General features: G+C 36.0%; 1 protein-coding gene and 1 long non-coding RNA gene across 5 annotated transcripts; both read right to left on the bottom strand.

Moving 5' to 3' along the window:
- Window positions 1-564: 564 nt before the first annotated feature.
- Window positions 565-4,070, bottom strand: LOC131634838 (protein PHR1-LIKE 2-like). 2 transcript variants are annotated; one of them, XM_058905460.1, is made up of 6 exons: window positions 3,734-4,070; window positions 1,943-2,019; window positions 1,805-1,859; window positions 1,500-1,578; window positions 1,328-1,397; window positions 565-1,221 (listed from the first exon to the last, which is right to left on the bottom strand). In XM_058905460.1, exons 1-6 carry the CDS (start codon window positions 3,924-3,926, stop codon window positions 751-753), a joined length of 945 nt encoding a protein of 314 aa, XP_058761443.1. In that variant the 5' UTR covers window positions 3,927-4,070; the 3' UTR covers window positions 565-750. The 2 variants fall into 2 exon arrangements, with proteins under 2 accessions (XP_058761443.1, XP_058761444.1); XM_058905461.1 differs by having other exon boundaries at window positions 1,847-1,859.
- Window positions 4,071-21,986: 17,916 nt separating this feature from the next.
- Window positions 21,987-23,759, bottom strand: LOC131634839 (uncharacterized). Of its 3 annotated transcripts, none has more exons than XR_009293681.1 (4): window positions 23,258-23,759; window positions 22,878-23,133; window positions 22,614-22,694; window positions 21,987-22,170 (listed from the first exon to the last, which is right to left on the bottom strand). It is a non-coding gene; the product is annotated as an uncharacterized LOC131634839 (long non-coding RNA). The 3 variants fall into 3 exon arrangements; XR_009293682.1 differs by having other exon boundaries at window positions 21,987-22,159; XR_009293680.1 differs by lacking the exon at window positions 21,987-22,170 and having other exon boundaries at window positions 22,262-22,694.
- Window positions 23,760-24,133: the final 374 nt, after the last annotated feature.

The raw sequence follows: 24,133 nt of genomic DNA, 5'->3' as shown, positions 1-24,133 counted from the left end.
TGATTCAAAGCTAAAGTCCCCCTATTGAAGGAAAGTGATGCCAACAAGAAAAAAAAGATGGAGGAATTTTCTTTATCCACTTTCATAATTTTGAATGTACATATTTAACAAATTATAAATATTGCCATTCAAAAATACACTTTAAAGTAAAATATTATTCAGTAGTACACTTCTATGAATATGTTCAAACAAAAATGCGATGGAATCGTTGAGAATGTAGCATGCCATTATTGATAATATCATCAATCAATTATTAATTAATTAATTTTAAAAAAAAAAACTATTAGTGACAAAAGACCATACAAAATCAAATGAATAATGGCCTTCCACGTGTCTCACAAGTAAGCATTATTTGTACCTACCAATTTTTATATTGTCTTGCTACTAAATACTCTTAGGACATTGGTCATACATGTCAATCAATCTCCTTCATGAGAATTTTACTTTAAGCAATAATCAAATTTTCTCAACTAAAAAAAACTCTTGTTGTCATATTCCACCTATCACTATCATCATACAACCAAAGGCAAAACAAGTTGCAAATTTCATTTTGTTTGACCCATATTGACCACAACATGTGGAAATGTATATCAATTTAGTACTAAATAACAAAAAGATGCCATTTGTAAGGTCAAAGCTAGTTTTATGAAATGCTTGAAGCCATAGAGTAGTTTTAATTTACAAAATGGATAAAAGTAATGAAGCAAAATGGTGTATCTCTATATTATGAGATATTGAACCCTTTCATGCTTACATGCCATACCTAGTTATTCCAAGATGATGATTACCTTGACCTATATTGATGGCTTGAGCTTTCATCTTTGCTTCACTCCAAATCAAAGGCGCCGCCATTGACTCCATGCCTAGCATTCTTCTTTTCCCTGCACTTGGAGATCCTTCTAGAGTCAATCCTCCAGAGCTCTCGTGCGATGTTAAACAACTTTCGGTTGAGCAATCAGCTCTTTGGGGTGGGAGGGTTGGAGGGATTTCTTCTTCCGGAACATTCACTCCGGCCGTCTCAGTAGACGGCAAGGAATAAAAGCCAAGAGGGTCAACCAAGGGAGCTCTTGGTGGTTTATTTTCAATTCCTTGGAACTTTTGGTTGTCTGTGTCTATAACAGAAGCACCTATAAATTGATCAGCCAGCATCTTGCAAGCTCTTTCAAGCATAGCCATGTATCTTCGCTCTGCGTCCTGACGGATTTGCAAGTGCTTCTCTGCCTATAATGTGAATGTTTTTGAAATTAATATGTATTATCAACCAATGCGGTACAAAATTCATTAAGCAACATTTGATACACGACTTGCGCTACAAAAATGAAGTTACCTCCACTTGCAAATGTAATTTACTTTGCACTTCCATCTGTGCTCTTAACGCCTCCTTGATTTCGTAACCCCTAGGCATAAAATTACTCACTCTTTCAATTTGGTAATTCAAAACCATTGAGACATCCGTAAGAAGATGAAAAGCAAATGTACGAATAAATGAAATTCCTTACTCGTTTGTATCGGATGTAGGTAACTTTGGAGATGAGTTATCAGTGCCAGGGCTTTCTAAAAGATAGGAACCTGTCATCCCTACCATAAATTTTGAACAAATCAAGCCAAAACTGTAATGGAAAACTTCGAAATAATTACCAATTACCAAGTCCTGGCAAGCTTTCTTCCATTTAAGGAACCTCTGTCGGCAATATAACCTAAGTTGCTAATGTATTACTACGGCATTGATTCTTATTTTATGCGTAAAATATTAAAATGAAAGGATGATAACTAGAAAATCTATAGAGGGGAGCGGCAACTATACCATCTTTGCATCCCTCCCCTATATCTTTTCCTGATTGCTTACCAAGTCTGTATTTCTGCAATGCAGCAAAGAAAAGTTTAGTCTTCATTCCATACCTTAAAATTGTGTATATAGTATTATTCAAAGAATCGAACAAACCTGAAGATGACTCTTTAAATGAAATAGAGTTAAGCCCTTGACGTTCATTGTCCGCATGATTGCTTTTGGTGTAGCTTCTGCAGATGATATTCAGAACCTAGTCAGACAATTGTATATTGATGATAGTCTAAACATTATGATTTCAACTGGAACTAGATACGAAATGGAAAGTAGGCTTTGACAGCTTATGTATTCTAGTAAGAATAGATCAAATATATCAACAACAGCATGCTGTTAGTGTTGAGAATGCAATAGATCAAATCATAATATCCCGCACCATTCATTCAAAACATATATAGTCCTTGTTTGGATAAATAACTTAATCAAGCGCTTATAGAATAAGTGTTTATAGCATAAGAGTTTATCATATAAGTGTTTTTTTGTGAGAAAAAATAAAATCAAGTCAAACTATTTTCATATAATGTATAAGCAGTTTTTATAAGCTATCATGGAGAGCTTATGGAAATAAGCTGAAAATAGCTTGTGAATATGTAATAAGTTGTTTCCATAAGCTCGGTCAAGCAGGCTCACAAGTGCTTATACCAATAAATAAGCTCAAGTAAGTCAATTCAAACAGGTTCATCAGTTTTGACTACAAAATATACAGTTATGACTACAAGAACACAACATAAACCAAAAGAGTATCCCTGATTAATTGTCTTCAGAGTCACAACTCAGCCAAACAAGTTAACAAATTTACAATTGAAGTTAGAGATCAGTTAGAATCTTTTAGTACTAAATAGCACTTATTAATGTATCAAACATTAGAAAATATCTCGATATATCTTGTATCCAAGAAATTATTCATACCCATCATGACTTCAGTCTCTCTTTTTTTTAGATTTAAATATAATCCTAGCCTTAAACAAGAAAAAAATTGATGTCTCGGCGAGTTGGTGTTCCTAGATTTGTTTCCTAAATAGAAGTCTACAACAAGAGTGTTAATTTTTCAATAAAATTTTCGCCCGTCAAATCATATATGTGCTTCATACCCTACATGTTCATCAATATGTCACCTTCCTTGTATGATTGTATCGATTTTTCTCTAGAACAACCTAAGAATACGAAAAAAAATCCAATATTTATATTGTTTAAGTACTAAGTAGTCACATTTCAGCCACAAAGGTTGCAGATGATAATTATTTTCCCTACTTCCGTTAGGCAAGCAACTCCGCCTTCAACTATACCACCGAAAGTTCCATAAAACATCTAAAAAGAACTAGAAGCTCTGCAACTGCTAAGCTATATCTCGACGAATATCAAACTCAAACCGTTCTTCAAATGTTTTTTTGAGTTTTCATAGTGGCAAGCAAAAGAGGAGATTCAGATTATCAACAAACAAGGTGATCGAACGATACGACTTTTCCACCTACATTGTTACAGTAAATTCTACTAGGAACACTAGTTGCTCTTGAAAAACAACTCATTCAATAGATGAAACTATTCACAACCAAGATAACACCTAAACAAAGGAATCAAAACCAAAACAAAGCCCCTCATTTTCCTTACTTCCCAAGGACAAAGCATGATCATTTCAAACAAAAACCTTCAAAATCTATCCGGTTCGTGAACCAAACGAGTCGAATTACACAAAACTCGAGTCCAACTCATTCATTTCACAAGCTCAATTTCCATCTCAAAATCACCTTATTTGGTTCATGAAATCAAGTCTAATATGACTTAATAGTCCAATCAAGTCCAAAACTAACTTCCAACAGATTCAATTCAAATTCGTCACAATTCATACAAATACATAACAAAAAAGGGTCAAACAAATGAAGAATGACTCACTACTGGGACCTCCAAGCTGAGTAACAGCATCAACAAAGCGTTCATGAAGGTCTTGAGTCCAACGAAGACGAGGTTTTGGATCAGCAGTCAAAACAAGACAAGGATCACCCTTATGATTGACAGCAGCAACACCAGATTGCAGATCATCTTGTCCAACAATTCCATCGTGGGGGTGTATCAATCTAGGATACATCTTGAATCTAGAAAGTATAGAAGAATGAATCAAATGAAAGAAAGAGCAGATCCAATACTAGTATTGGTACTAGAACCCATTGGAGTGAAGAGGTGAAAAAGGAGAACTTTAGAGGAAAAAAAGTAGAAGATGATGAATGAAAGTAGCGTACGGAGTAAATTGAGTCTGAAAATTGGCACGCCTTTCGGGGATCTTGTCCCTTTCTCCTCTTTTGGCTCAAAAAACAAAACAAATCAAAAGGACCAAATTTTTAAGACTTATTGTCTCTCTCTCTAACCCTGTCTTTGATATACTAAATAAATAAATGTATTTTTGGTTTAATTTTTTGAGGAAGAAAATAATATTGTTTTTGAAAGCCAGGAAGTAAATAAGTAGAATTGATTTTGAAATAATTATTTTTTATGTATTTTGTTTTTTTAAAGTAGGACTGATTTTCTTTAAAAAAATTGATCTTAATTTAAAATTAATTTTATTTGAAGATAAAGTTTGTAACTTTTAAATTTAAATATAATTTTAATATTAAAATTTATTTTTTAATTTATTTTTATATAAATAGATGAAACATATAAACAAAATCTTTCTACATAATCAATTCACCCATAAATAAATAATGGTAGTCGCAAAATCAAACACTCACTAAAATTTCTTACTTATAAATCACTTTTATTAACTATTTTCTCACTAAAATTTCTTACTTATAAATCACTTTAATTAACTATTTTCTCCTTCTTTGAAAAGTGTTTTTTTAGAGAATAGTAAAGAAATATTAATTGAAAATATACTTATAAAATATAATAAATAGTTAAATATTATATTATTTTATTATTTAGTTAATATTAATTGCATTATTTTACATTTAATATTTGTAATTTATATTTAGACTTAAGAATGAGCAACAATTATATGTTAGTTGACTTAGGCTCTGTTTGGTAAGACATCTTTTTGAGCTTATAGCTTATGTCTTATGTCTTATAAGCTCATATGATAATTTAGACCCGTTTGATAACGGTATTTTCATCACGAGCTTATAGCTTATTTTACTAGCTTATAGCTTATTTTCCAGACGCTATTTTAAATAGCGTTTTAGCTTATGTCTTATAGCTTATTATTTTTTCTTCCTATTTTATCCTTATTATTTTAATTAAAATTTATTTTTAACCCTTATAATTTATTTTAATTTAAAATAAAATAATTATCTATTAAATATTTTTTATGTCATTTTACATTTATAAGTTAATTAAACCATCAATTTTACCAAACACTTCAATGAGCTTATAAGCTATCAGTCTCAACCATCCGCTATAAGCTATAAGTCATCAGTCATCAGCCATTACTCATAAGCTATAAGCTATCAGCTATCTTATCAGTCAACTGCTATTTTTAATAAAAAAGACCCTTAAATAAATATAAGTTAATAGTATTAAATTTAATAACTAATCACAACATTTATTTATATTTAATAAAGTACATATTTATAATAATAATAATAATAATCACCAATATATGATAAAAAATAATTTATACAGAGTAAGTATTCACCAATCGTTAGTTGGTCTAGTGGTGATTGGCGTTCTACTTGGTAGAGAGAACCATGGTTCAATCCCCCGCAACTGCGATCCAGAACTGACCCCCGAACCGGACTAAACCGGTTTTACCTACTGTTATAGTTAAAATTTTAACATAAAAAATTATAATTATCATTCCTGAAAAAAGAACATTGATTTTGATTATAAATTCTTTTTCAATTATTAAATTTATTTTTTTACAAATATAATTTAGATTAATATCACAAATTTATTTTTAATATTGGATTACTTTTAACATATTTTTTAATTTCTTTTCCATTTTTATAATTATTTCTTTGACTTTTTACATATTCCAAGTCAACTAAGAAATTTGATTATTTTTAATAAAATTATTTATAATTTTTACATATTAGCCTTAATCATTTAATATTGTATTACATATATTTTTATCACTTCAATATACACTGAAAATACATTAAAAAATATTTAATATTATATTAAACTTCAAAATGGTAATAAAAAATTATTTTTCTACAAATACAACAACCAATAAAAATCAAATTGAGTACATATACATTAAAACTTATGAATAAATTGTACACATGCATTGTTTATCAATATTATAAAAAATTTATTTTACATAAACTTAAAAAATTACATATACATATATATATATATATATATATATATATATATATATATATATACTCCTAATTTGATTGATAATGTAAATTTGAGAGGGTTTTGGCCTAGTCCTCTCTCCTTTTTGTGTATCTCCTTTTATTTTAATATATCAGTGTCATACCCCAAATTTGTCCTACCCCTTTATTTTCTAACTGGCTTAGGCTTGTGCGTTTCATAATCTCATGTACATATCTTCCATTAGGTCATATAACGCATCATGCATTCATTAACCAATAAAATTGACATTGGGATCAAGGATCTTGAATCATTAAGGGTTCATAGCGATTGTGAGGTGTACATATCAAATAACACTGATTCGTCGAGCGCTCCTTAAAGCGTTGAATTATGGAAGTAGGGTCTGGATTCATGGTTATGTGTACTTCAAGACAAGGATTTCCTTTATGCTTCAAATATTACCTTCAATGATGAACTTTGTCAAGGCAAAAGAAGATTTATAGATTAATTTGCAAAATGTAGGTCAAAGTTAAAGAGGTGCGCTTATCAAGTGTTCTGTTTCAAAATACGAGTAAACTCAAGCTCTGGACCCAAGTAATGGCATATGAGGTCAAGTTTGTGCACGTATGAGTTCTGATCGAGATTTCATCTGAATATGATTCAAGATACATGTCAAGGACGGTTTGCATCATACAAGTTCACCATTCATTCATTTAAAACCTACACATTCAAAGGATCCAAAGTCCATATACTTAAACATTCATACACTTCATACAATATCATCACAAAATGCATTACGAAATTCATATCCAAATTCCAAAGTTTCCAAGGTCCAATTCCCATTACAAAAATTCAAATAGAATTACACAAAAAGTTACAATAAGAATACATTTGACCCTTTGACTTTCTTTTACAAGTTAACTCTCATAAACCTATCACTTTTCAAAATCTTTATCACTTTCTTTCTCCATGATCAAAGCTCTAAGTCACCAATTCTTCTTCACTTCCAGAACTACACCAGTCCTCATGCTAAACTCCTTGTACCAAGCCTGCAGCCACTTTCTCCATCTTCATTTGTTGAAAACCTGTCAAAAAGAAAACCAATGAGAAAACATAGTCCAATACTTGCAGCTCATGAATAAGCCATCAAAACAAAATCCAAAACCACCTGCATCATGAATAAACCAAATAAAAACCGATTCTAGCACTTAACCTTGCGACTGAACCAAAAAAGACAATCCTTGCATCACTCAAAAACCAGGCCAAAATCATTATAAACTCCCATTACAATTAATTTTACCATATGACAGAAACTGCCAGCTCATAACCAAACTAACAGTCTAATTGTTTCTACCTATCACTAACAACCTTAAACTTCTCTAACCCTCAATCAGAGACTAAACTACCTCCTAACTGAAATTCTAACCTCTCCCTAACTTCTTTATAACTACCAAACAGCTCCTAACCACATAACAAGCTCACAAACCGAACCATAAACTCGCGACAGAAAAATGGAACCAGGAAAAGAAACTGAATACATAATGGAGTTAGGTACGTGCATACTTACCGAGCCGTAACCTCGACAATTCAAGCATGACCACATACATTCAGTCCACAATCCAAATTAGTTCAGACCTGCATAACCTGTAAACAAAACTAAGTTAAACTTCAAGCCTCTTGCACATGACCTAACACACAGCCAGTTTTTTAACATTCCAAATACTACCATTTCATTAATTTCATTATCAATTCCTACTACCTGTATCATGTACATACATCACACACATATCCAGCTCACACTAACTTCATTCAGTTTTAAATAACTAATCTAACCATCTATAACAACCTAACAGAATTCCTAACTAACCAAAACAGAACTCTAACCAACTTATAACCGCTCAATCTCCACCCTTAGATTCTCTAACCGCTTCTCACCAATCCAATGGCTCACATCCTCTCATGAACTCTATATAAATCAATCTCCCTCCACAATTCAAAATACACACGCCATTTTTCTTCATTCTCTCTACACACGCTCCACCATTCTCCTCCACCTTTCATCCTCAACAAACTCACTTCTCATCACCTACACACCATCATCTTCATCACTGCATCATTCTCAGTCATTCATCATCCGTCTTCATCCTTCAAACTCCTCATCAATCATCATCTTCAATCGACACGAAAAAATCACAGAAAAATCTTCACCATCCTCTAAACCGCACGGCACCTTCATCAGCATCATCTCTGAATCAAGCTCGCAACAACTTCATCATCTTCAGTCAACATCCACCAGCATCAAAGTTGCGACGCACCTCTGCAAAAGCCGTCAATCTTTCATCATCATTTCAAAGGTTCATAGAAACGGAAACCAGAATCGCAGAAGAAAGAAGAAGGAGAAGAAAGATCGAGAAACGTGGAAACCAGAGTTACCTGGAGAACTTCTCTGCCTCCCTGCGTTTATATCGCACAGGTGTTCGTCGGAGTCTCCTCTTAATCTTCAATCGTGCCTTCACTCCAGGTAAGCATCTCAAATCCTTCGATCTTCTCCGCGTCTTCTTGTTATTGGTGTATCTCTTTGTGATTCGTAGTCGTTTTTGTGTAATTTCACTTTTGGTTGGATCTAGGGTTTCAAATCCCCTTTCGATTTACGATTTATTTCTGAGCTTTCGTGTGAGATTGAGTTTGAGGTTTGAGCATAAGAGATAGAGAGGACCAGGTTGAGGTAGTTATTTTAGGTTTCGGTCAAGCTCCGCCGCCTCCGGCGCGGCGGAGCGATTTCCGGCGTTTGGTGATACGAGAAAGATGAGATGAAGAGAGTATGAGGGAACGAGGAAGTTGAAACGGCGCAGCAAGTTAACCCTAATTTCCCTCTTTCATATATTTCCTTTTCTGTTTTTAGTCAATTAATTGTTTTGTTTTATTTTTTAATAAAATACAAAATTTGATAATAATCACATGGATCCAAATACACAACAAGCCTGGGCCGATTTCCAGCTACACTCCTTCTGTGGCCCATTACTTTTTTGGTTGATGAGAAATTCAGCGACAAAAACAATTCACTCTGGGCCTGTCCGCTATTCATACCCCCCATATGGCCCATTGGTGTTAAGAACAACAACAAGAGATCCATTCTGGGTCGGGTTGCTAACGCACCCCCTCTGGGCCCATATCACGTTTTTGGCCACAAGAAAATGCTGAACCAAAAATAACTCCTTGAGTCAGACTCAATGGGCCCAGCGCCTTGCTAGTTACACCCTGCAATTCAGGATTGCACCCCCATTTTCCCTTATTTTATTTTCTTTTATTCTTTTAGATTTTAATTAGTTTTTTGTCACTCTTTTAGTAGTAAAAATACTAATTTTTCTTGTTAACTTTGAGACTTTTAATACTAATTTTTGACATAAAAAAAAAATCACAAAATATTAGTTTAGACTTTTATTTTAATTCTTTTGTTTGATCAGAATCCTTGTTTTTGTCACATAAAAAGCTCATAAAAATAGTAGTTTTAGGCTAATTGTTTTAGTCTTTTTACTCGATTTGTAATCCAATTCATCTCATAAAAAATCAATAAAAATAATAGTACTTTTAATTCACTTTTGTGCTATATTTTGACTTGTTCTATTTCATGCTCTTATGCTATTTTCATATACTCCACTTAGCGCTTTATTTTTCATGCTTCTTTTAAATCCTAACCTTAGGTAGAAACCATGATAATATTAGGTAGAAATTCCCATTCATATTAGGCTAGTTTCTTTTTCTCTTTCAACACTAAAACATCTAAAAATACTTGAATAAATTCCCCATAAAACATACAAAGAAAATACTTAAAAAACATTAATAAAAAAGTGAAAATTCTTAAAAAGGGAATGGAAGCTTGAACGTCCCTTGCTTTAGGGAACGTTCGAGTGCTTGGATCTCCCTTGCTTTAGGGTCCCATTCAGGCGTAAGTTCCCAACTTCTAAAAAACACAAACCATAGAGTAACTCGAGTTTCCCTTGCTTTAGGGATTTCCTCGAAACACTCAAACTCTTTCTCTTTCTCTCCCTTCTTAAGGGCACCGTTATCTCCGCTCTACTGCATCCTAGGTCGATCCCTTATGCAAGAGCGCGAGCGTTAACTCTGCCCAACTAAAAAACACAAAAACAAACAAAACTATGGAGCCGGACTACGGCGCTCTGATTCCTGAAAAGGATACGTAGGCATCAAGTCGCGGGGCTTGAACGAGCACACTTGTAAATATTTCCTTCTTTTCCCCGTATTTCTTTTTGCATTCATTCGCATTTAGGTTTAGACATAGATACACCCTTTAGATAGAAACAAACATAGGTGGATACCATCGAGTACGATGGACGCGAGGGGTGCTAATACCTTCCCCTTGCGTAACCGACTCCCGTACCTTGATTCTCTGGTCGCAAGACCTTGTTCCTCCCTTTGTTAGGTTTTCTGATATTCCTTTCCCTTATGGGATAAATATATTGGTGGCGACTCTGTTCATTTTTCGCGAGCGTGCGACAACTGGCGACTTTGCTGGGGATTTACCTAAGCAAGTCGATCCTAGCCTTTGTTTGTTTTATTTTATTGGGTGTTTATTTGCTTTATGTCTATATCTTGTATATATGTTTGCATGTTTATTTTCTGCTTGCATATCATGTTTATTTCTGCTTGCACATCATACATATGGATTATATTTTGTGTTCCTTGGGGTCTTCTGTTCTGTTTTGCAGGTGGGGGGTTTGTGTGAGGTAAAAGGCCCACTACCCAGGCCAGTGACACATAGGATTAGCGTGGATTCTCATGTTGACTCCCGTGGCCCTTGCTACGATCGAGTTCAACATGGGGTACCACAACTGGGCGAGGTTCTTTCATGGAACACTGTGTCTGGCACCCTTGCTGCCTCAAACACTTTGTACCCCATGGGAACTGTAGACCCTAGTGACCATTAGGGACCACCTGTCCGTGTCTAGAATTCATACCCGTGAGATTGGGGTGGGACAGGAAACCTTGGCTCCTACATACCATTGCTTCTTCATATTTGGGGTTGGACCTTTATTTGGTCCATTCCCATGGTGCTTGATATTCTGGTATTCAAAAAGGCGTCGAACCTTTGATCCTGTGACACTTGGCCTGTACAGAAGCTTCACATCAGTTATTCAGAGGATTGTGTGGTGGTTACTCAGATCATATGGACCTTGATCCCATGCTTGCATTGCATAACATCATTGTTTTATCCACTTCATTTGTGAGGAATTCTAAAGTCTATTTCCAAGAAAAAAAGGAAAAAGAAAAAGGAAATAGAAAAGCAGAAAAGAAAAGAAAAGAAAAGAAAAGATATTCTATAAAAAATAAAGCTTGGATTTTAAAAGAAAAATGAAAAGAAAAGTGTGTGAAAAGACTTTAGGATTCCTCGGAAATGAAACATTGCATTCATATCATCATGCATTTCATGGTTTCGTATCAGAAGCTAATTGGGGTCCCTTCAACAGATTTCTGCTTCATCATCAAACTTGACTTCCCTACATCTGTAGCATACGAGGATTAATCAGAAGAGGATCATGGACCTTCTTGAACAGAATTAGGCTGAGCTTCGTAAGGACTTGGATGCCATGGGGGAAAGGATGACCCAACTCTTTGAGACTCTCCATGTCGTTGTTCAAGGGCAAGAAGAGCTAAGACAAAGTGTTGCTAAGTTGGCTAATGGTACTCCGACTACTGTTGCTAATGGGGGATCAAAACTTGTGTCCGTGGAAATTCCTAACAAGGGGGATTCACATCATGAGAACGATTCTGAACTTGAAGCTTTCAAATTCCCGATCGAGGAAAATGAGAGAAAATTCCACCTCCTGGAAGAAAGATTGAATGCTTTAGAAGGTCGAAGCTCCTCTGGTTTAAATGCTATTGATTTGTGCCTAGTGCCTGATATCAAGATTCCTGCTAAGTTCAAAGTCCCCAATTTTGAGAAGTACAAGGGTACCACTTGTCTGATGAGTCACATCAAGGCATTTTGCAACAAGATGGCACCGTATGCAGAAAATGATAAGCTTCTAATGCACTTCTTTCAGGATAGCCTAAGTGGGGCATCCCTTGAGTGGTATACACGACTTGAACGAACTCATGTCCGCACATGGGATGAATTAGCAGAGGCTTTTCTCAAGCATTACAAGTACAACAGTGACATGGCTCCTACTAGACTACAACTCCAAAGTTTAACTCAAAAGGTTGATGAGTCTTTCAAAGAGTATGCACAAAGATGGAGAGAATTAGCTTCCAGAGTCCAACCTCCTCTTTTGGAACGAGAGCTTGTAGACATGTTCATGAATACTTTGAAAGATCCATATCTGAATATGATGGTGGGATGTGCTTCCTCTGAATTCTCAAGTTTGGTTGTCGTAGGGGAACGAATTGAAAACGCCTTAAAGATGGGTAAAATTCAGGATATTGCTAATGTTTCCGAATTCACAGAAGAAGAGAAAAGCGAAACATGTGCAGTTTCAGAGATTGAAGAAGAGGGAGTCCCTGGTCATCCTCAGGTTCAGGTTCCTAACTATCAGATGGTCCTAGTTTCTCCTGGCCAATATATTCCACAAGCCTTTGCCACCACTATCAATCAACAACCTCAGATGGTCCAACAACGACCGATTCAGTATTTACCACAAAAGCAATGTGTTCCACATCAAGAAGGTCATTTGAATCAACGCCAACCGAGAAGTAATTTGGAACGAAGAAATGCTCCTTTGGACCAGATTCCTATGACATACACTAAACTTCTTCCATATCTAGTTCAAAGCTCATTGGTGGTTCCCAAATCTCTAAAGCCTCCACCACAACCGTTTCCACCTGGGTATGACCCTAATGTGCAATGTGGATATCACGCTGGATCAATGGGGCACTCAACTGAGGACTGCAATGCTTTCAAAGCCAAAGTACAACAGTTGATTGATGGGAGGCATATAACCCTTCAAGAAGGAAACATATGGGTGAATGGAATTCCTTTGCTCGAATAAATGCCTAGATTTCAGAAAGTCTCCAGAATCAACAAATTCTTTCCTCACAACATATAGCTTTTCTAAGTGTGACGGCCATGCAAGGTTCCTCCATGTTTGATGGTGATTACCACTCTAGCAACTATGCTTGGGGCTCCCGCACGAGGGATAAGCAAGACGTACTCTTATCTTGAGCATTGCATCACTTGCATTGCTCGAATCCCTAAAGTAAGGCAAAAGTTTACAACTCTTGGGTGACTTCGTTGGAGTTTTCTTTTGAAGTAATCTGAAGTGTTTGGAAAGAACTGCAGAAAGTATTCAAGATCAACAAGTCCAGACGGAGTCAAGCCTCCTCAACTATGGCAATCATCAATTCATTTCTGCATTTTCATTTGTAATTTTCCTTGTTTTGTTAATTGTTTCTTCCATGTAAAACCTGTTTGTTTTTAATAAAAATAAAAAATGCACTGCATATGCTAGTTTCGAATCAATCCATTCGTGTTCACTCATATCTTTCTGTCTATCGATATCAAAATCTGGATTAAGCAAAAATATCAAAAGGAGAATGATGAAAAAAAATAAAAACGCGAAGTATCTAATTGTGTGCTTTTGAATAAAACCCCGCTGAGGATGTACAGGCATTGTTTCAAATTCCCAAACACTGGAGATATAAGGGAGATAGACCTTCGTTAACCCCTTTGAGCCTTGAAGTAGGAGTTTCTTTTCTATACCAAAGAAAAAACCCTCACATATAACCCAGGGGCAGGGTAGCGTTCAATTAATCTGATCGAGCATTCAAAATTCATCAGGAGTATACATCCAAGGATACAACAATGGTTATCTTTCAAAAGGTTGAGGAAACTCAATACCACAATGGTACTCCCTCATCAATCAAAGAATGAGGCAGTCACAATCACCTCCCATAAATCAAAGATTCAGGATCACACGACTTGTTCAAAAAAAAGTGAATAAAAAAAAAAGAAGAAAGAAAGAAAGAAAAGCCCGCTAAGTCAATAACTTGAAAACAAGCGACTTAGGCAAAAATTAGGGCATCCCGCTGGACTCCAAAATGAAATTCAAAAGAATTTGTCCAGGCAAAATTTAGGGAAACAAAAAAGGAGAAAGCAAAGCAGAAGCGAAAAACGAGGATTACAACATAAAGATCCTCATCAAAGGAACAATGTCGTGTGATCAGACACCAAAAAAGAAAGTGAGTGACTGCCATGTCCAAGAAGACTTCATTGGTTCCTCAATCATCTCAAACTCCTCTTGAAGAATGAACGCTCGTATCAGGTTAAGTTGAACTTAGGACTGGAGAACATCCTGAAGAATGGGTGGGTTAGGTTAGACTTTGAGCCTTAAATCATTCCTTTCTAAAACCGTGAACCAGGCCACGTTACAACCCTTAAAAGACCTAATTGAAGCCGGGTTTATTTCAAAAGCAAGTTGTGTAAAACTGACTCCTAGATGTGTGCTTACCACTTATGTTGATATCGATATGACAAATAATTCAAACACTGAATGTCACAACTTTGTTTTAATAACTTTGATTTTGAAGCTAGCATAAGCATTGCATTAATATCAGCATCTTCAAAACAAATATCTTTTACTTATGAATAAATACTTGACATCAAGGAAGATTAAACAATGAACAACTGCAGAAAGAGTTGATCGATTCTATGAGCCATTCACTTCAAAAGCTGATTACTCCAAGGGGCAAGTTGTATGAAGACTTTGTCAACTGAGGCATCCATTCAAGCTTTGATCAATCTGGGGCAATCAAGTCGAGGAATCTCTCTTGAGTTCAACCAATCTGGGGCAGTTACGTCGAGATTTGACAAATCTCTCCAAGGATCCTTTGGGGCAAAATCCTTCGTAGTTCACGAATCTTGGGGCACAATCTTCTGAATTTTATTGCCTTCTCCCTGATCATAGGAGTTTATTTCTCCTGGAACTTTGGCCTCTCCACATGAGTTTATTTCTCATGGGAGTTGTTCCGCTCCCCTAACCTGGTCTCCTTGTTTGAATCTCTCATCCTCAACATGGTGAATCGAGGGAATCTCCTCGAACTCACCATCCCCAAGCAGTTCAAGGTGTAGGGAAAGTCAAATGAAGTCACTTCCTCCCCAACAGAATGGTCATGCTTCTCTATCACTAATGCCTTTATTTGGCACTCTGCATATAGTTTCCATTGCATATAACATTGCATCCTCAAATGCGTAGCATATCCATCAAAATGGAGCATTATGCCATAAAAAATCCAAACATGCATACAAAGCATAAGCCAGATAATACAAATCAACACTCAATCAAGACAATGTTACGTCCCCACAGAGAAGTTGTCCATACAAACTCCGATTGATATCTGCTACTACATTACAAATCTCCTCAAACCATGGTGCCAATACCTGGTATCCTCAATCCCCAAAAGAAATCTTATCTTCTCTCTCCTGTCCTTTTTCGTCAGAATCGTGTCTCCGAGGTTATTTCCCGTGTGCTGCGTGAAGATTAGAGTGCGAAGGAGGGTGGGCATTCAACCCATCTCATTTTCCAACCGTTTGAATAACCATACTTGGTGTGTGGCAATTCGAACGATTGCCACTCTTGATGAGTTACACCCCGCCTTTGGCCTGAGGGATTAATGTAATTCTTATGCTTCGCAAGCATCAACATCTTCGTGATTATGTCTTTTGATCGAGTCTAGTCGTCACTAGTCTCCGTGGTCCATTCCCCCGGATGGGAAAACTTTTCAGGTCCAACCCCCGTGTTGTGAATCCTTTACATTCCAACCTTCGAACAATTTCAAAGCCCAGTTCTCGCCCTGGCAAATCAAGTCAAAGCCCTGGTTCCCGTCCTGGCAAAACTTTCAAAACCCAGTTCCCGTCCTGGTAATCATTTCAAAACCCATTTCCCGTCCTGGTAATCATTTCAAAATCCAGTTCCCGTCCTGGTAACCATTTCAAAATCCAGTTCCCGTCCTGGTAACCATTTCAAAATCCAGTTCCCGTCCTGGTAACCATTTCAAAACCCAGTTCCCGTCCTGGTAATCATTTCAAAACCCAGTTCCCGTCCTTGTAATCATTTTCCAAATCCAGTTCCCGTCCTGGTAATCATTTTCCAAATCCAGTTCCCGTCCTGGTAACCTTTTTTCAAAGCCCAATTCCCGCCTTGGCAAACCTTTTTTCAAAGCCCAATTCCCGCCTTGGCAAACCCTTTTTTTCAAAGCCCAATTCCCGCCTTGGCAAACCTTTTTTCAAAGTCCAGTCCCCGCCCTGGCAAATCCTTTCCATCATTTTCAATACTCGCCTGATGGTGAAGTCAGTTCCCGCCTGACAACCACCATTCATCCATAATTTCTTACCGTAAAACCAATTCCCAATCCCCAACAAGTCATTATTCTCTTTCCCCATTCAACCGTTACATACCATAAATCCTTCCACCAGAAAAGCCGAAAAAATAAATTTCTCTTTCCCCAGCAGATATCAAAAACAAAAATAAGGATAACACTTGCACCGTCTTTTCAGGACAAATTTCTGGTCTTGGTATTTAATCTTCTTCTACCTCGAAGGTTCGAAAGGCTGACGCCAATCTCACCTTCAGGTTTAAGACGATTAAATAGGGGCAGCTGTCATACCCCAAATTTGTCCTACCCCTTTATTTTCTAACTGGCTTAGGCTTGTGCGTTTCATAATCTCATGTACATATCTTCCATTAGGTCATATAACGCATCATGCATTCATTAACCAATAAAATTGACATTGGGATCAAGGATCTTGAATCATTAAGGGTTCATAGCGATTGTGAGGTGTACATATCAAATAACACTGATTCGTCGAGCGCTCCTTAAAGCGTTGAATTATGGAAGTAGGGTCTGGATTCATGGTTATGTGTACTTCAAGACAAGGATTTCCTTTATGCTTCAAATATTACCTTCAATGATGAACTTTGTCAAGGCAAAAGAAGATTTATAGATTAATTTGCAAAATGTAGGTCAAAGTTAAAGAGGTGCGCTTATCAAGTGTTCTGTTTCAAAATACGAGTAAACTCAAGCTCTGGACCCAAGTAATGGCATATGAGGTCAAGTTTGTGCACGTATGAGTTCTGATCGAGATTTCATCTGAATATGATTCAAGATACATGTCAAGGACGGTTTGCATCATACAAGTTCACCATTCATTCATTTAAAACCTACACATTCAAAGGATCCAAAGTCCATATACTTAAACATTCATACACTTCATACAATATCATCACAAAATGCATTACGAAATTCATATCCAAATTCCAAAGTTTCCAAGGTCCAATTCCCATTACAAAAATCCAAATAGAATTACACAAAAAGTTACAATAAGAATACATTTGACCCTTTGACTTTCTTTTACAAGTTAACTCTCATAAACCTATCACTTTTCAAAATCTTTATCACTTTCTTTCTCCATGATCAAAGCTCTAAGTCACCAATTCTTCTTCACTTCCAGAACTACACCAGTCCTCATGCTAAACTCCTTGTACCAAGCCTGCAGCCACTTTCTCCATCTTCATTTGTTGAAAACCTGTCAAAAAGAAAACCAATGAGGAAACATAGTCCAATACTTGCAGCTCATGAATAAGCCATCAAAACAAAATCCAAAACCACCTGCATCATGAATAAACCAAATAAAAACCGATTCTAGCACTTAACCTTGCGACTGAACCAAAAAAGACAATCCTTACATCACTCAAAAACCAGGCCAAAATCATTATAAACTCCCATTACAATTCATTTTACCATATGACAGAAACTGCCAGCTCATAACCAAACTAACAGTCTAATTGTTTCTACCTATCACTAACAACCTTAAACTTCTCTAACCCTCAATCAGAGACTAAACTACCTCCTAACTGAAATTCTAACCTCTCCCTAACTTATTTATAACTACCAAACAGCTCCTAACCACATAACAAGCTCACAAACCGAACCATAAACTCGCGACAGAAAAATGGAACCAGGAAAAGAAACTGAATACATAATGGAGTTAGGTACGTGCATACTTACCGAGCCGTAACCTCGACAATTCAAGCATGACCACATACATTCAGTCCACAATCCAAATTAGTTCAGACCTGCATAACCTGTAAACAAAACTAAGTTAAACTTCAAGCCTCTTGCACATGACCTAACACACAGCCAGTTTTTTAACATTCCAAATATTACCATTTCATTAATTTCATTATCAATTCCTACTACCTGTATCATGTACATACATCACACACACATATCCAGCTCACACTAACTTCATTCAGTTTTAAATAACTAATCTAACCATCTATAACAACCTAACAGAATTCCTAACTAACCAAAACAGAACTCTAACCAACTTATAACCGCTCAATCTCCACCCTTAGATTCTCTAACCGCTTCTCACCAATCCAATGGCTCACATCCTCTCATGAACTCTATATAAATCAATCTCCCTCCACAATTCAAAATACACACGCCATTTTTCTTCATTCTCTCTACACACGCTCCACCATTCTCCTCCACCTTTCATCCTCAACAAACTCACTTCTCATCACCTACACACCATCATCTTCATCACTGCATCATTCTCAGTCATTCATCATCCGTCTTCATCCTTCAAACTCCTCATCAATCATCATCTTCAATCGACACGAAAAAATCACAGAAAAATCTTCACCATCCTCTAAACCGCACGGCACCTTCATCAGCATCATCTCTGAATCAAGCTCGCAACAACTTCATCATCTTCAGTCAACATCCACCAGCATCAAAGTTGCGACGCACCTCTGCAAAAGCCGTCAATCTTTCATCATCATTTCAAAGGTTCATAGAAACGGAAACCAGAATCGCAGAAGAAAGAAGAAGGAGAAGAAAGATCGAGAAACGTGGAAACCAGAGTTACCTGGAGAACTTCTCTGCCTCCCTGCGTTTATTTCGCACAGGTGTTCGTCGGAGTCTCCTCTTAATCTTCAATCGTGCCTTCACTCCAGGTAAGCATCTCAAATCCTTCGATCTTCTCCGCGTCTTCTTGTTATTGGTGTATCTCTTTGTGATTCGTAGTCGTTTTTGTGTAATTTCACTTTTGGTTGGATCTAGGGTTTCAAATCCCCTTTCGATTTACGATTTATTTCTGAGCTTTCGTGTGAGATTGAGTTTGAGGTTTGAGCATAAGAGATAGAGAGGACCAGGTTGAGGTAGTTATTTTAGGTTTCGGTCAAGCTCCGCTGCCTCCGGCGCGGCGGAGCGATTTCCGGCGTTTGGTGATACGAGAAAGATGAGATGAAGAGAGTATGAGGGAACGAGGAAGTTGAAACGGCGCAGCAAGTTAACCCTAATTTCCCTCTTTCATATATTTCCTTTTCTGTTTTTAGTCAATTAATTGTTTTGTTTTATTTTTTAATAAAATACAAAATTTGATAATAATCACATGGATCCAAATACACAACAAGCCTGGGCCGATTTCCAGCTACACTCCTTCTGTGGCCCATTACTTTTTTGGTTGATGAGAAATTCAGCGACAAAAACAATTCACTCTGGGCCTGTCCGCTATTCATACCCTCCATATGGCCCATTGGTGTTAAGAACAACAACAAGAGATCCATTCTGGGCCGGGTTGCTAAAGCACCCCCTCTGGGCCCATATCACGTTTTTGGCCACAAGAAAATGCTGAACCAAAAATAACTCCTTGAGTCAGACTCAATGGGCCCAGCGCCTTGCTAGTTACACCCTGCAATTCAGGATTGCACCCCCATTTTCCCTTATTTTATTTTCTTTTATTCTTTTAGATTTTAATTAGTTTTTTGTCACTCTTTTAGTAGTAAAAATACTAATTTTTCTTGTTAACTTTGAGACTTTTAATACTAATTTTTGACATAAAAAAAAAATGATCACAAAATATTAGTTTAGACTTTTATTTTAATTCTTTTGTTTGATCAGAATCCTTGTTTTTGTCACATAAAAAGCTCATAAAAATAGTAGTTTTAGGCTAATTGTTTTAGTCTTTTTACTCGATTTGTAATCCAATTCATCTCATAAAAAATCAATAAAAATAATAGTACTTTTAATTCACTTTTGTGCTATATTTTGACTTGTTCTATTTCATGCTCTTATGCTATTTTCATATACTCCATTTAGCGCTTTATTTTTCATGCTTCTTTTAAATCCTAACCTTAGGTAGAAACCATGATAATATTAGGTAGAAATTCCCATTCATATTAGGCTAGTTTACTTAGGCTAGTTTCTTTTTCTCTTTCAACACTAAAACATCTAAAAATACTTGAATAAATTCCCCATAAAACATACAAAGAAAATACTTAAAAAACATTAATAAAAAAGTGAAAATTCTTAAAAAGGGAATGGAAGCTTGAACGTCCCTTGCTTTAGGGAACGTTCGAGTGCTTGGATCTCCCTTGCTTTAGGGTCCCATTCAGGCGTAAGTTCCCAACTTCTAAAAAACACAAACCATAGAGTAACTCGAGTTTCCCTTGCTTTAGGGATTTCCTCGAAACACTCAAACTCTCTCTCTTTCTCTCCCTTCTTAAGGGCACCGTTATCTCCGCTCTACTGCATCCTAGGTCGATCCCTTATGCAAGAGCGCGAGCGTTAACTCCGTCCAACTAAAAAACACAAAAACAAACAAAACTATGGAGCCGAACTACGGCGCTCTGATTCCTGAAAAGGATACGTAGGCATCTGTCATACCCCAATTTTTGACCTAAGATACCACCTCATATCATTTGCATATGCATCATTTGCATCTCTAACAAATTGCATAGCTTGTGTTTGCTACTTGTGCTCAGCAGGATTTAATCAGGAAATCACTCATCAGTACAAGTAATAATCAATTAGGGTTTTGTTCTCCCTTCATCTCAAATGAATCATCTTCATCAATAATCAACATTTGGTCCTCAGAGATTCATTTCAACAATCTCAACAGCTTTGAATCGACTGAATTAGGGTTTTGACTGAAGACAGCACACTCCTGACTTTTGCTCAGGATTTGACCTAATGGCTTGGGACATGACCTCAAGACCCCAAGTACATCATTTTGACCTAATCCATTGGCTCAGAACATCTTCTGCACAAAGATTGATCAGACAAATCCTCAGATCAGGGTTTTGAACTATCAGGGACTGAAATCAGGGATCACATTTGGGAAACCATAAAAACCCCCAGGAAGTCAATCAAAGGTTTCAATCATCCTCAAATAATCTCTATGACAATATCCCATGGAAATTGCATCTCAATTCAAGATCCACAGTCATCAATTTCATCAGGTCGACAATTAGGGTTTTTAACCTAATTCACCTGAACAACTGACTTTTTAATCAGGACATGGTGCCACAACTCAAGCTATGGTTAAATTCACTTCAACAAGCTCAAAAACTTTGAATCGACCAAATTAGGATTCTTCATTCAATCACTCACTCTTTGCAAAATAAATTCATGTTTGTGGATATTGTCATTTTAAATGCGCCATTTGCCAATTGGTGTGATTTAAAAGAGACTTGCTTGGAATTTATTTCATGGTTTTTTTGGTCCGTGGATTGCTCATGGTGAAGATTTGAATCATATGAATTATTTGATCATTCATGGGAATTTCATCAAAGTTGCAAAGAAAATATCATGTTTAATTCATTGTTGGAAAATTACTTCAAAAATGGTTCAAGATTATGGGTTCAAGGATTTTAATTCAAGATCATTTCTAATTCATGGTGCAAGAATACATTTCAAGACTTGAAATTCAAAAGTTCACTACTTCAAGGATATTCTACCAATTCCTTTCAAAAAAGGGTTCATTCAAATTTTCAACATTCAAAAGGAATTCAAATTCAATTCAAGATCATTCAAGAATAGTAACTTCATTCAAGTTCTAACAAGAAATTCAAGCATTCACAAATGATATTTTTTTATGGAACAAATGAATTACAAATGAAGGGACTTTATTTAAAATTCAAGAATTACAAAGTTTCATTCATACAAAGTTGGAATTACAAGGGAAAGAAAAATAAAACTTCAAAGACATTCTTGAATTCTTCAATCTTCAAAGTCTTAATTCTTCAAGTTCAAGATTCTTCATTCTTTCTTCAAGAGTTCTCATGTGACATGAAAAAGAAAACATAAGAGGGGTGAAATTAGCAAAAGTCAAAGAATGTCAAAGAGAGATTTTTATATCATAAAATTATGCAACTTAGAGATATCATAAAATGACATAAAAATTCACACACATGGCTTATATCATGAGAATATCTTTGCATAATGACATAAGGAATATATTCTTATTCTTGCAATGATGAAGAATATATTCTTATTCTTGCAATGATGAAGAATATATTCTTATTCTTGCAATGACCATAACATTCCAATCAAGTTTCCTAATTCCTAACACATCCCTAAATTTGGCCTATAAATAGAAGTGTTTCTCTTTGAAGCAAAGGACACAAAAGCTACTATACTACTAGCTTTCTCACTTCTCTTTCTTATCATAATTTTCAAGAAGTTCTATAGTTACTAAGAAGGGAGAGGTAGTTCTTCATACCTCACTTGAAGATCTTCATCTTCAAGTCTCCCACAATCCAAAGAGAGAGATGTTGTAGCATCACCTTCATCAAAAAAAAGCCTACAACAACAAAATTCAAAAGTTGTTACAATCAACAATTTCAAAAAAAAAGAGAAAAAGAGTTTGTTAGTAACAAGAATTCAAAGTTGTTACAATTAACAAATTCAGAAGTTGTTAGTAAAAAAAAATTCAAAGTTGTTCTTCTACAACCACTCGGAATTTCCAGGAGGGTCGAAACAATACCTCCAAACTTTTAGTGGCAGCCCCACATCATCTCCAACGATCCGACACAGCAACCATCATCAAAGGTTCAAAAAAATTCAGCAACAACAAGCTAATTTGCAGATTTCTTCAGAAAGAAATTCGGGACAGCATCAATAACAAAAATTCAGAACAGTAGCAATTAAAAACACTTACCTCAACCATAACCGGCAAAACTCTCCTTGCCGCAGGTAATTCATTTCCACTCTCAATCTCAATATTACTGCTTAAATTATCTCTGCAAAACCGAAAACAGAGCTGCCTAAGTAATTGTTGCTATGTCATAAAGAAAAAAAACAAAACTAATTGTTGGTGATGTCAGTTTCAGAACCAGTTTCATAGAAATCATTTAAAAGTCATACCTTCAATTGTCTGTTTTTTGGTTGAATCTTTTGGACTTGTAAAAATTAGTGATGAACAAGAACATATAAATTGAACTCTGTTTGTTGTCCACCAAGAGAGAGGCGACGCATACGACATGGAAGAGGTATATGTTGTTGTTATTGTTCACCCGAAGAAAAAATCGAAACAGAGAGAGAGTTATCATTGAGCTGTTATTAGAAAACAAAAAGAAAACGAAATTTGAGGAAGAATCATACCTGGGTTCGCGGGTATGTGAACTTCTTCAATCTTCTTCCATGACCGCCGTGAAGCCAAGAGATGTTGGCTGAGTGTGGTTGTTCACTGTGAGAAGAAGTTGTGGTTGTTTGCAAGAGAGAAAAGAGAACCGAGAGCGAGAGACCGCGAGCAAAGGGAGAAAATCGCGGTTGTTGTTACTGTTCTAGGCAAAATCGAAAGAAAAGGGAGGATTTGTTTCCTTGTTGTTTGTTTTTTTGCGTAAGAGAGATGAAGAGAAAAGAGGCGCTGCCTCTTTGCTTTGTTTTAGGGTTTTCAGAACCCAGCAACTTGTGATAACTAGCTGGGCGGATCCGGGTTCCACCTGACCCGACCCGGTCCGGCCCAGCATCTTTTTTTTTAATTATTCATTCAGCTTTTTAACATATTGGGCTGCACCCTCCATCTGAATTGCACCCCCCTCAAGCCCAATTGTTAAGTTTTTTTGACTAATTTACTTTTAGTTTTCTTTTGAAAATTGTTTTCATAAAAAACTTAATATTTTAATTAGATATAGGATATAGTTTAATTTTTCTAATCCTTATTTAAAAACTCCAAAAAAATATATATTAGATACATATTTTTATTTATGTTTCTAATTATTTTCTTCTTCTCACAAAAAA

This window comes from Vicia villosa, unplaced genomic scaffold (assembly GCF_029867415.1).
Source record: "Vicia villosa cultivar HV-30 ecotype Madison, WI unplaced genomic scaffold, Vvil1.0 ctg.001367F_1_1, whole genome shotgun sequence".
NCBI lineage: Eukaryota > Viridiplantae > Streptophyta > Magnoliopsida > Fabales > Fabaceae > Vicia > Vicia villosa.
This window is presented reverse-complemented; position numbering and strand designations above follow the sequence as displayed.

Excerpts from the sequence above, each read along its gene's own strand:
- LOC131634838 (XM_058905460.1), bottom strand. The coding sequence starts at position 3,926 with ATGTATCCTAGATTGATACACCCCCACGATGGAATTGTTGGACAAGAT. Across the intron at positions 2,020-3,733 it reads TCAGCTTGGAGGTCCCAGTA|AAGCTACACCAAAAGCAATC; the intron begins GTGAGTCATTCT and ends TATCATCTGCAG. Across the intron at positions 1,398-1,499 it reads CCTACATCCGATACAAACGA|GGGTTACGAAATCAAGGAGG; the intron begins GTAAGGAATTTC and ends TTTTATGCCTAG.